The following is a 13,228-nucleotide window of genomic DNA, read 5'->3' as shown; positions in this document are numbered from 1 at the left end:
TCTCTCTGTCTCCGGCGCATTCGTCGCGCGCGTGCCTCGCTCTTGGAGAGTGGTTCTTACTGGACTGGTTACCGGCAAGATAACCTCCTCGCGAATGGACGTCGTCGCTCTAGCACCCTGAGGCTGAGCCGTACTGACAGCGCCAGTTGCTGGCAAAATTACCTCCCCGCGATCAGGAGTCGTTACTCTAGTGCCCTGCAGCTGAGCTGGCCGATGCAGAGCGGCAACACTTTGTGATGACAAAGTCGCCTACCCTGGCAAGCCTGGCTCTACTGCCCTTGGTGACGCGACTCTAACATATTCGACCGGTCCAGTCTTGCTTTCGTCGCTGGTAACCGCCGCGTGTGTGGGTTCGCGCTGCGAAATGTCAGGCACGCGACCTTCTTTAAAGTCGCTCGGTTGAAGCGGCGCTCCTAACTCTGGCCTTTCTATCGCAAGCGTAAAACGCAAGTAGCGTTGCCTTAACTCTTCGATCTCGCCGTGTAAAGAAAGTTTCCTATGGCGCATTAACCGTAACAATGCGATCGGCTCTGTTGAGTCGATACGGCGCTTGACTTCTTTGACGCGAGCGTCGCGGAGAATCCTACGCATAGTTACGCGATCCTTACACGCCAGCGGCATGAAGAGATCGAATCGTTAGTTTATTAAAAATTCAAATGAAATAAATACTTAAAAAAAAATTATTTTCGAATCCAACGGTGCAACCGAGTTGCCAACAGACAGCTAACACGCTAAAAGAAAATATGAACAGACAAACAGCTATATGTAACCAACCAAAAAAAAAAATAATAAATTAATAGAAAAAAAAAAACTATGCTCCTTCAGTGTACTAGGCCGGCAAGTTATCGTCTTGCCTAGAACCACAAAGGAATGCAGCGTTCGAACGGAAACAAACTCGGACGCTCAAATTCTCGGAAGCAAACACGTGTTGGCGCGATCGACCTTTGCGCGCCGCGATCTGATACTCTAATGCTTTCAGTTTTTAAGTTTTTTTTTTCTCAGACAAAGGCGCGTTGTTTTTGACACGCTTTGCCCTTGCTAACAAAACGCGACAAAATCACTTTCACGAACCACACTAACTGACGAATTTACTGTAAAAATGTAATCACTAATGCTACTTATTAACTATTCGCGCACACAGATACAAGCACTCTTTTCACTTCTGCTTTGCCCCCTTCCCCACAAGGGATGCCATGTAATAGCGTCAGCCTTCAATGCCTACAATTCGCTGCTATTACCGAATTATTTAAGGGGAGGGTAAGGGAGGCGGTGTGTCGCTCCTAGCAAAGCAGGAAGGAGAAGGTGTACACTCAATGATTTCACACACTCAACTGCGTTAATTGACCGTTTATTACACTTGCACTTCCCTGAGTGCCGACGAGAATACAAAACCACTTATCACTAATAATGCGCAAAACTTACACTAAATGAGATGACCGGTACGTTAGCGCCATGACATCTCATTAACCGGCTCAAAAAAAACTAAATAACGAAGATACGTTTGACCGGCTCGTGAAAGCCTGGCGCCGCACACAAAACCGCAAGACAATGCCGAGGAAAATAGAGAGAGAGAAACGAGAGGAGAGAAAATTAAACCTGACCAAAAAGTGATGGCTGCTTGGCAGGTGGGCTGCAGGTGAGATGGCTATCGCAAGACGTGGCCCAGTTTTCTTTGTCGTCGCGGCTCTCACACTCTCTCTCGGGTTCGAGACAAAGAAAGAAAAATGGCAGTCCTTCTCAGTGCGGCCGATCTCCTTCGCGTGCGACGATCTAGTAGTGCGTGCGAGTCGGCTTCTCACGCCTTCCCCACCACTATCCTCCTAATCGGCGGCACACGGCACCAGCGCGACAAGTGCCGTGCGCCGAGCCTCACCGCGCTACACATATTTTCTCTCTCTCTCTCTTACTCTTGATATTTCCTTCCCATTTCTCTTGTTCACTGCCTTCTCTCTCTCTCTCTAGCTACAATACTGAAAAAAAAATAAAGGCAGGTATCAGACACGTAAAATAACGTGCGTCCGATGCCAGCCGTGCGCCTATGCCTAGGATGGAGAGGGAAGCAAGCACACGGTGCAGGCCATGACCGGCCTACACCGTTACATATCTGTAAGTACCTTTAGCGGAATAGAGCAAGAAGTATACGGTTAACGATGTGCTCAAGTATGGACTGTGAGAATGTAACCGTATGATCTTCGGATTAGTGAATGAGCCAACAATGTTTATGCGTTTAATGGATGTTTAGTTTCGAATACGAGCAGCATGTGCTTATATATTTGAATGACGTAGTAACTGAGACGTTTAAAGAACACCTTGTTTGATTAAAAAAGTATTTCCAATGAATGATTGACGCTGGCTTAGAGATCGACGTTGCCAAAAGTAAATTTGGGTGTTCATGTGTTATGTTCTTGGATTATGTCTTGGATACCAAAGGTCTGCATCCAGACTCTGACCCTGTGAAATCGATAATTCAATATCCAGTACTGCGGAATGTCAAGCAACTGTGTCATTTCTAAGGCATGTGTGGGTGGTACGTTGGATTCATTGAACATGCCACTCCCAAACTTACTGCATGAGAAGGTGATCTAGCAATGAGGCCTTGAGGAACAATGGGCGTATGAGCTATTAAAAAGTGTTCTAACAGAGATTCTAGTGTTAGCCCGACCGGATTTAAGCAAACCTTTCTACATCCACTGAGATGCATCATTTTATACACTTGGGGCATGTTTAATGCAGAAAGAGAATCATGATCATCCAGCATAATACGCTAGTCGCATGCTGAAGCAGCATAAGCGGAACTGTACAGTTTTGAAGCTGGATTATTGTTGTATGAAATCAAGAAATTCTGACCGTATATTAAAGAAGCTCACTTCATAACAGTTACTGATCATACCGCGCTGATACGGCTCCACAGCAAGAAAGAACCAACGGGTCGACTTGTTCCAGCAATGAGTTCGAGCAATGGGAGTTTGAGTTAGTATACCGAAAGGGTACTTTACACCTCGTTCTTGATGCTTTGGTTCGAGGATTTGAGAGTATGAAGGAACTTGTGGTATTCGAACTAAATGGGGTCCACTGGTAATTACAGTGACTGTAGAAGGTGAAATGCTATACCGCTGTCGCAGCGACAATTTCATTGATGCTGTAATGCACCTACAGAAATGCTGGTGCTCAGTGGTCCTGTTAAAGCATCGCAAATATATAGTATGTGAGGTGCACTAGGAAAATTTGCGCAGACATTACGGTCGGGAGAAGATGTATCATCGAACTCAACAGTACTTCTCGCACGGGATGTGGTACAATGTGTATGAGTTTGTGCTATCCCATTCGGAATGTCAACAGTAGCAACTTGAGCAGAACTAAATCTCGAACGTCAATTAATGTGATGAATGAACGATTAATTAACGACCGCAGATAATTATTATGACAGACATAATTGAACTATTGCGCAGCAAAAACTGATTCAGATACATTATTGTATTCCAAGACTTCTTCATGAACTAAGTGGAGATGAAGTCTTCGGTGACTAGGCAAGCAATTGCACTCATACTGAAGGATTTGATCCTGATTAAGTGGAAAGTTCCGGATAACCTAATGTATGCTATGAAAAGAATTACTCTGGCGCAACGTTCACTGAAATATTAAAGATATACCTAAATAAGCGCGTTCTTTGCCCACCGAATTGTCAACAGCTGAACTTTTATAAGTTCGTGATTAAAATACTAAAGAAGATAATAGAGATCTTTGTGGATTATAATCATCATAATCACTATCCGTCGAGAACTTACGCTTAGAAGTCAAAAAGTGAGGTTCAATGCTTTAACTTTCATCCGAAGTGCTAAATATTTGGCAAACCACAGTATGTTAAAAAGATCATTTATGTAAATAGTAAATAACAAGTGGCCAAGAATGCTACTATGAGGAAGCTATTCAGAAATGCCACCACTCTTATTAAGAACACTATGCAATCTATCCACTAAGTAAGAGAAAAATCAATTTAAAGTAATATCAAAGAATTTCAAAGAGCAGAGCTTACCTATTACGATATCACGCGGGATAGAGTAAAATGCTTTGAAAAAGTCTAACAAAAATAGTATCGTGAGCTTTTTATTATCGATGGGATACTTAATATCATCAATGAGTCTTATTAGAGCAGTTTATCCGTAATATGACCATGATGGAAACTAGGCTGACGAGGGTTCAAATGTTATTGAATTTGAGAAAAGTAATAAGCTGAGCATGCATTAGGCGTTTCAGTGTTTTCAATGCTGTGCAAAGTTTAGCTATCAGATGAGTGTTAGATGACGCAGAAAGATTCCGAACTTTAAAAAAACGGAGTGTTTTTGTTTTTTTTTTCTAGAAGAAAGGAAACGCACCCGAACGAATCGAAACATTAAATAGCCAAACAAAATACGGAGTATTTTAATTTTAAAATTCTTGACGATAATTTATCAAGACATTGACTAGTTGATATATCAGTAGTAAGAACTTTCTTTATATTTCAGACAGTAACTGTGTTAAAATATAGGAAACAAATATACATTCAATGTAGTATGGACACTAATCTTTATTAAAAGTTTGTAATATCGATCAGTAACATGAAAATTTATGGTATTACTGCATCATTACTCGTTAGATCTTTTATATATTTTACTTACTATTCGTAATGTTTAGATTGCAAATAGCAATCTGGAATGCAAGCGGACTCGTGCAAAGATTAATTCAAAAGAATATTATTCTCATGTTAATATCCGAAAATCATTTTACAAGCAAAAACTTTTTAAATATTCCGAATTACTGTGTTTATATAACTAATTATTCACTAGAGAAAGCACGCGGATGCACAGTAATCATAATCAAAATAAAAATAAACTACTACGTACATACGTTTATACGTGGAACAATCTATAAGCAATTAGCTTGATTGTACTCGTAAACAACAAAAAGGTTCCATAACGTTAACAGTTGTTTATTGCCTTCCCAACAAAAGCATCACAAACGAAAACTACATAGATTTTCTCCAACTACAAGGAAACTGCTTCATAGCCGAAGGCGATTATAACGCTAAACATCCATGATGGAGCTCAAAAGCACAATTTCCGATGCATAGAGGAAAAACAGTCTATAAGGTGATTTAACTTGAAAAATGTTTTCCAATATCAACCAGGTAACCAACTTCAATCAACTTCAATGAACCAATCAAGGTCATCAGATACAAAAAAGCTTCCTGATTTAATAGATTTTGCAATAGTAAAAGGCATAGATAAAAAGTATTTTGAAGTGACGTCATGCTTAGGCTTAACATCTCAACACTCTCCAGTACTAATTGTGTTTCGCACACAAGTTTCCGAAAAAAAACAACATCACAAAAACTAACTGCAATAAATATTCTCAATGCATCGAGGAACATATTACGTGTAACATCCCGCTTAAAATTAACAGTATTAAAACGTTCAACTCACTTATGATTGAAGCAACTAAAAAATGCTCAATTATGATACAGAAAAAACAAATGCAACAAATATCTTCAAGCAAGATTTCACTGAAAATTAAAGAAAAAAGTATAATTGGAAAAAAATTCTAAAAAACCAGATCAAGCGAAGACGAACAAAGTTAAACAAAGCAAACAATGAGCGAAAAAGAAAACAATATTCCCAAATCATCTCAGTACAGTTGTGACAGGGCTCATAGCGATATTCACTGGCCCTGTGCGCGGCACTCTCTTCGCACGGATGCGACGGCCGAGCGTGGCTATGGAAACATAGCATTCACGCGCTCGTATCGTTACAGGGCCTGGAGAGGGGTGGCTGCGGCCGACGAAGAAGACGGGGCGAAGAAGATCGAAGGCGAGAAGAGCGATAACGGTGAGTGAGCATGGAGAGCGCGGCTCGCGCCGCGATAGGAGGCGCGAGAGTAAGAAAAAGCACGAGCAGGAGCTGACAGCAGAATAGTTTCGGTAACGAGCTAGAAAGGTCATCTGGAAACCCAAAACACTTCGGTGATCACGGTGCGCGCCGACTACAAGAGTAAACTTGCCGACAAGAAATCGAAGCACCAATTGTCGATGGGTGTCTGGTCGTCTCCTGCGGTTCAACATCAGCCCAACAATTCGTCGATTGGCAAGGCGTGGGCCAGCAATCACCAGGACTCCCCCGATCATCCCGAGGGCACCAGCACTAGCGGGACTGCGGTTCCGGCGACGGCGGCTCTCCACCAGCGAGCCGCGGGTTGAGATAACAGATGGGCCGCTTAAAATACTTATAAGTGCTCTTTCTCTTCCGCACCAGCTCTCGCCCGGTACAACGCTATAGATACAGATAAGTCGCGTCAGAAAGTGAGTGAGATCGCTCCTTTGTCAAATCGCGCTATTTTGTCGCTTATTTGGGTTGAGCGAATTCGCTCCCCCTATTTGTGTGTAGAAATAAGATTTCACCTTGTATTTACGTTGGCGTGGTTAATGAGATTGCTAGTTGTAATTATATTATTTTGGATATTGTTTATATAATTGGATATTGTTGTCATCTTTCCCCGTCATCTCGTCGGATTCACGCTCGTGGAAGTTCGCGTTGGCTCTCTTTACCGAAAAAAGAACCCACTAAAAATAAATCGCGGGGCGCAACATTGGCGCAATACGTTGCGAAGTCGAATCCCCTTGCACAGTTATTAAATCTCACCCAAGAAAAATTAGCAAAGAAGATAAATATTTATTGATACCAGGATACACGAACGAACAAGAAAACATTCATATAAAACTACTTAAAATAAAGGAAGGTTTATAACTAATTAACAACATAAAGTTAAGAAAAGCCCCTGGCTTAAAATAAATGATAAAATAGTTGCTATTAAAAGCATTTCGCCTATGACGATAATTTTCGACGCATGTTACACCTAAGTTACTTCCCCACACAATGGAAAATAGCCTAGATTATCTTAATACCCAAGCTTGAAAAGGAGATTGAACTCGTTACTTGATACGGACTGATAAGTCTATTACCAACATTGTTAAAAATATAACAATTAATATTAACTAGAATCAATCCAATAATTACAAATAGCAAACTTATCCCGGAATACCAATTTAGATTCAGATATAAACACTCTGCAATAGAACAATAGAACAACTAAATAGAATAGCGACAACTGCTAGGAGAGCTATCGAAGAAAAACAATATTGTACGGGCTCGTTTCTGAACGTAGTATTCCAAGCATTCCATAAAGTTTGGCATAAAAGATTGCTACACAAACTTAATGGATTCTTTCACAAGCAATGCTACTAGCTGTTACATTCATATCTTAAAAACAAAGCCTTCCACGTTAAAATAAACATTATTAAATTATAACAACATATAATTAACGCCGGAGTACTACAGGAGCGCGTTTGGGCCCGACATTGTACCTGTTATACACTTCGAAATTACCTAAACCATCAAATATTATAACAGCAACTTATGCAGTGATACAGCCATACTAACATTACATTCTGATGCTAGAATAGTAATATAAATCATTCAAAACTACCTAGATAAACATCCAAATAGATGACTCAATTAATGGAGAATCACAGTTTATGAATCCAAATCAATACAAACAACATTTACACTTAGAAGATATATCAGCCCACAAATCAGAGAAAAATGCACTAGCTTATCGAAAACAAATCGAAACTCTGAATAGGAAACAAAGTTTTACTAAACAGAACAATACTCAAACCTGTTTGGATTCACGGAATACAATTATAGGGCACCACTTCAAATTCAAATATAGAAAAACTGGAAAGATTTCAATTAAAAGTCCTCCGTAAAATAGTACGAGTTTGGCCATGGTTTATTTCAAACGAATCATAAGAAATGATATACAAATTCTGTTATTAAAAAAGAATTAAAAATCTTCTACATAAAATACAAAACCTGAATACAAAACCATCCAAATAAGCTTATAGCCAAACTTCTGAAGACAAACATCATCAAGACGAGACTCAAGAAGCATAATTTAATGAGCACATAGCTAGAAAAAAATCAAACTTAAATCAGCATAAATTAAAACTAGGACAGAGTGCTCAATAGAAACTCTGTGTTAAATTATAACGGGGATTTAACCCGATTCACCCCGCTAATACAAAATATACATATATACATATATGTGTGTATGTGTGTGTGTATAGAAAAATAGGTGGAAATCTGCAGGTTAGGTTCAAGCCGTTAGCTAAACGACTGGAGAGGATGTAAGTTGCCTGAAAAGCGCGAAATACGATGGTGCGTGGATGGAACTAACGCGAAAGAATACTTAATTATTAGGTTGCGTGCGACAAAATGCTGCATAATGCGTGCATATGCGCACTCTCTTTCTCTCCGTCTCTACATTTTGACCTCGGTAGCTCCTTCGGTGATCTTTGGCGGCTGATAAAGAAATACAGTATTAGATGCATTCATGTACGAGGGTGGTCCAATAAGTACTTAGCCTACAAAAAAAACGAAAATTTTAGAAAAGTGGCGTTTTATTTTTCAACATAGTCTCCTTTTAGTTCGATACACTTGGCGCAGCGATGCTCCAACTTCTTTAACCCATCTGAAAAATACGTTTGATCGAGGTCTGTAAAGTAGGCCTACATGGCGGCGATTACCGCCTCATTCGACTCAAATTTCTGCCCGGCGAGTGACTTTTTCAAGTTTGGAAACAAAAAGAAGTCGTACGGGGCCAGTTCGTAGGGCCTGATTCGACCAATTGGGCCATGGCGACGGTGAATGTGTGAGCCGGTGCATTGTCATGGTGGAAGAGCACTTTTTTCTTTGCCAAAGGAAGCCATTTTTTCTGCAATTCGTCGTCGAATCGATCCAATAATTCGGCATAATACGGCCCTGTGACCGTTTTGCCCGTCTCCAGGTAGTCAATGTAGATAACACCTTGTGAATCCCAGAAAACGGTGGCCGTTACCTTTCCGGCCGACGGGGCAGTCTTCGCCTTCTTCGGAGCACTTTCGCCAGGTAAAGTCCACTGTTTCGACTATTCTTTGGTCTCTGGTGTATACCAGTGGATCCATGTTTCATCGACACAACGCAGAAACTTCTTCGGATTGCGCTTAAACAGCGTCAGACTCTGATCTGAAGTTGTCTCACGGTTGCGTTTGTTGTCCGGAGTGAGCAAACGCGGCACTCATCACGCCGACAGCTTTCTCATGCCTAAAATTTCATGCAGGTGTGTTCCGCATCGTCTCGTTCATGAACACAGTACTTACTGTCGGGTGTTCGTACTCTATTCATATTGTGAAGGTACCGTCATAAGTATCCGTGACCCGTCAAGAGCTCGGTGTCGTAAACATTTATATCATCAAATTTCCTTTCGAGCCACAGCCACAAATACCGTATCAGTCATTTCGTTCAGTTACCACCTCGTTCTTCTGTCCATCGACCTTGCAACATGTCGATTGTCCTGTCACGCTCGACGATTTCCGTGTTCTTTCGTCCGATGTCCGCGCTGCTCTCGTAGATCCTTTTGCGTTTAAAGGCCAGGAGATCCACAGGTATTACGCTAGCCACCATCAAAACAGCCTGCGCAGAGATTGTTTAGTAGGAGCAAGTGATTCGCAGTAAGTCCTATCTCTGTACCATCATCATTATCTTACAGTATTTCTTTGTCTTCAGGGAGTCTGCTCATATTTCCACGCCGTATAGAAGGATCGAGTGAGCTGTCGCCATTGACAGTCACCGTTTCTCCGATCTCGGTCCCGTCGTATTTGCCATCAGGCGATTCAAGGATGCTATCCTCTCTGCCGCTTTCCGGGTTGTCTTCTACATATGAGGCCAGAAGGTCATCTTCATATCGAGGGTTACCCCAAGATATTTGACTTCCCTCTTGGTCTTCATCTCGTATGTCCTCATCCTCATGTGTAGTATCGTCTGTATGCGTCTTCTCATGAGAAACGTCAGTTCCATCTTTTCTGTTTTAAATTGCAGTCCGTGGTCTGTCATCCATCGTCCAACTCGTCTCATGAGCTGGTTCAACGTCAGCTGCATCAGCTCGGGGGACCTCTCCGTAATCACCGCCACCACGTCATCAGCGTAGGTGACGAGAGTCACTCCAAGCGGCATCCCAAGCCGAAGCAAGCTATCATATAAACCATTCCAGAAGTTAAGTCCCAGTGCCAACCCCTGTGCCACCCCACCTGTCTCGTTATTGTCCTTTGATCGTCTCGTACATTATCCGTCTGTTTTTCAGGTAATCCTCCACAACTCGAAACAGGTATGATTGGATCCCGAAGTTGCTTTTCAACGCCTCCAAGATATCCTCCACTCGGCCGAGTTGAAAGTATTCCTAATGTCGAGCGTCGCCAGCAACAATATAGGTCACGCCGGGTGGCAGTGTCTGTCTAGTTTAAGGAAAGAGTCGACCACCTTTTGGATTACTCCAATCGTCGATCGACCCTTCCTGAAATTGAACTGCAAGTCTGAGAAACTCCCTTCGGTTCGTATCGTTCCCAACAGTCTCGGTCTCAGCAGTTGTTCAAAGAGTTTACCAGTCGTGTCAAGTAAACTTAACGGTCGGTAGGCCGAAGGCGTGCTAGGATCGCTCCTACATTTTGGAATAAGGACGAGCCTTGTCACTTTCTACTGGTCGCTGAACGTTCCTGTCGTCAAGCACGTGTTGTACAGGTCGAAAAGTATATCAGCCTGTAGACGAGCCACGAGCAGGAGGATTATTATTATTATTATTAATATTATTAATAGTATATCTTACACACGTCTCTTTAACATTACTGAAAGTTCAAACGTAAATGATAAAAAAAAATAATAAATTTTAGTGGAAATCATACAATGAAAATTATACAATCAGGTACAAATAAATAACAAAGTCAGAAGGATATAAAAAACTTTAAGCCATTTACATGCAATATACTGTACTTTTCGTGTTATATGAAAAAAGGAAGAGAAAAACTTTTATCATGTAATTATTCTTTCATAAGATAATCACATCCATATTTTTAAATCGTCTATCAAGTAGCATAAGCCTCAGCATGTCAGTACACTAGACCCGGTAAAAACCCGGTAAGATGACGGTAAAATAGATGGATTTTGGGTTAGCGAGGACCGATTAACATGACAATAACTCCGATAATAACATGACAACACACTATCATCGGTAACGCAACTGATGGTGTCGACTGGATTGGTAAATTGTGTCAGGATAGCCAATACTGCTACCGTAGATATTCAGGCAGACATGTGAGACCGTAAACGAGGTATACCTAGAATATATCTAGAATAGAAAATATCTGGAGATAACGTCGATTAAATGTATTTGCTATAAGAACAGTTGTAGTGATGGTAAAAGTAATATAGTAATTGGACATTGGAAGCATTGCGAAAAATATTGCGTAACTTCGATGTGAACAAACGAACATGCATGTCATTTATTTTTAGATAGTTATGCATGATGTACGAGGTGTGATCAAAAAGTAAGGTGAATTTTTATTTTTCTCAAAAAATATTTATTTATTCATCAATTTTTATTTTATCTCCATCAAAGTAATCCCCCTCGGATATAATGCACTTGTGCCAACGCTTTTTCCAATCCTCAAAGCATTTCAAAAAATCATTTTTTGTGATCTTGTTTAGTTCATCCTTCGATGCCGTCTTTATCTCCTCAATCGTGGCAAAACGCCGTTCTTTCATGGGCCTCTTCAGTTTTAGGAACAAGAAGAAGTCACAGGGGGCCAGATCTGGGGAATACGGTGCCTGTGGCATCGTTACTGTGATGGTTTTAGCCAAAAATTCGCGCACAAGCAACGATGTGTGAGCAGGGGCGTTATCATGGTGCAAAAGCCAATTTTTATTTTTCCACAAATTCGGACGTTTCTGGCGGATTGCTTCGCGCAAATTGCGCATAACTTACAGGTAATATTCCTTATTTACTATTCTACCCTGTGGCAAGAACTCATGATGCACCACGCCCCTGCAGTCAAAGAAAACTGTAAGCAAAACCTTTACATTTGATCGAACTTGGCGTGCTTTTTTTGGTCTTGGTGATCCAGAATGCCTCCACTGGGACGATTGAGTCTTAGTCTCGACGTCATAACCGTATACCCATGTTTCGTCACCTGTTATAACCCTGTTGAGTAAATCTGGATCATCGTTGACGTCATTCAGTAGCTCTTGGGCGATGCTCATGCGACGTTTCTTTTGGTCGAAATTGAGCAATTTCGGAAAAAACTTCGCTGACACACGTCTCATGTCTAAAACACTCGTCAAAATTGATTGGTACGAACCAAATGAGATGCCAATATCATCAGCAATTTCTCTAATGGTAATTCAACGATTTCCCAACACTATTTTCTTCACTTCTTCAACATTCTCATCAGTTGTTGATGTGCTGGGGCGTCCAGAACGAGGTTCGTCGTCGGTGTCTTCTCGGCCTTCTTGGAAGAGTTTATACCACTTGTAAACATTTTTTTGGCTTCAAGTAGACTCACCGTATGCCACTTTCAGCATTTCAAGTATTTTGGAACATTTGATTCCATTTTTCAAACAAAATTTAATGCAAACTCTTTGATCCATGTTTTTAGACAGCAGCAAATCGTGGAGCACACAAAACACTTCTAACCTTGATGCCTCTCACAAACAAACCAAACATACTACAAAGCTGAAATTTGGAACGTATGTTCTAGACGAGTGTACCGACATAACCAAATAAAAAAGTCGAAGATCGAACGGACGTAGCCCGCTAAATTTCAAAATTCACCTTACTTTTTAATCACACCTCGTACTTTTATTTTTCATCTACGTTTTCTTGATTTTTATTTTGAATAAAATATTATAGTTTAAATATTAATTTTTTTGTTAAAATTATGCATTCTTACCTTACTATTATCAAGCGATAACTAAAATATAAAATAAAATGACGTAAGATATAATACATACCTTCAGTTCTTCAGAAGTTACTAGACCAACGTTCAATATTCTTTCTTTAAAACTTGTAAGTGGATCTCTGGTCTGCCTAACTTCTTGAATTTCTTCTCTAGTTCTGTAGCTAGTTCCAGGATCTGACATGCTGTGACCGCTATACCTATATGTGAATGTTTCCATTACTAACGGACCTTTTCCTGATATGCAATAATCAATTGCAAATCTTGTTGCTTCCCTTACGGCTAAGACATCCATACCGTCTACCTAATTAAATATACAAGATATTTAATAAAGAATTCAATCTTACATCAACCTTAAAACATCATCGCAATGAT

The 13,228-nt window shown here is 40.7% G+C and overlaps 1 protein-coding gene across 1 annotated transcript in view; it reads right to left on the bottom strand.

The window, feature by feature from the left end:
* LOC131671543 (probable pyruvate dehydrogenase E1 component subunit alpha, mitochondrial) overlaps nucleotides 1–13,228 on the bottom strand; it is a 284,027-nt gene that overhangs the window by 46,628 nt on the left and 224,171 nt on the right. The window contains exon 5 of the mRNA XM_058948038.1: nucleotides 12,909–13,157. Within this exon, the coding sequence (XP_058804021.1) occupies nucleotides 12,909–13,157 (249 nt within the window). The remainder of the gene's footprint in view (nucleotides 1–12,908; nucleotides 13,158–13,228) is intronic.

This window comes from Phymastichus coffea, unplaced genomic scaffold (assembly GCF_024137745.1).
Source record: "Phymastichus coffea isolate CEN01 unplaced genomic scaffold, Cenicafe_Pcof_1.1 PCOF00010, whole genome shotgun sequence".
Taxonomy (NCBI): domain Eukaryota; kingdom Metazoa; phylum Arthropoda; class Insecta; order Hymenoptera; family Eulophidae; genus Phymastichus; species Phymastichus coffea.
This window is presented reverse-complemented; position numbering and strand designations above follow the sequence as displayed.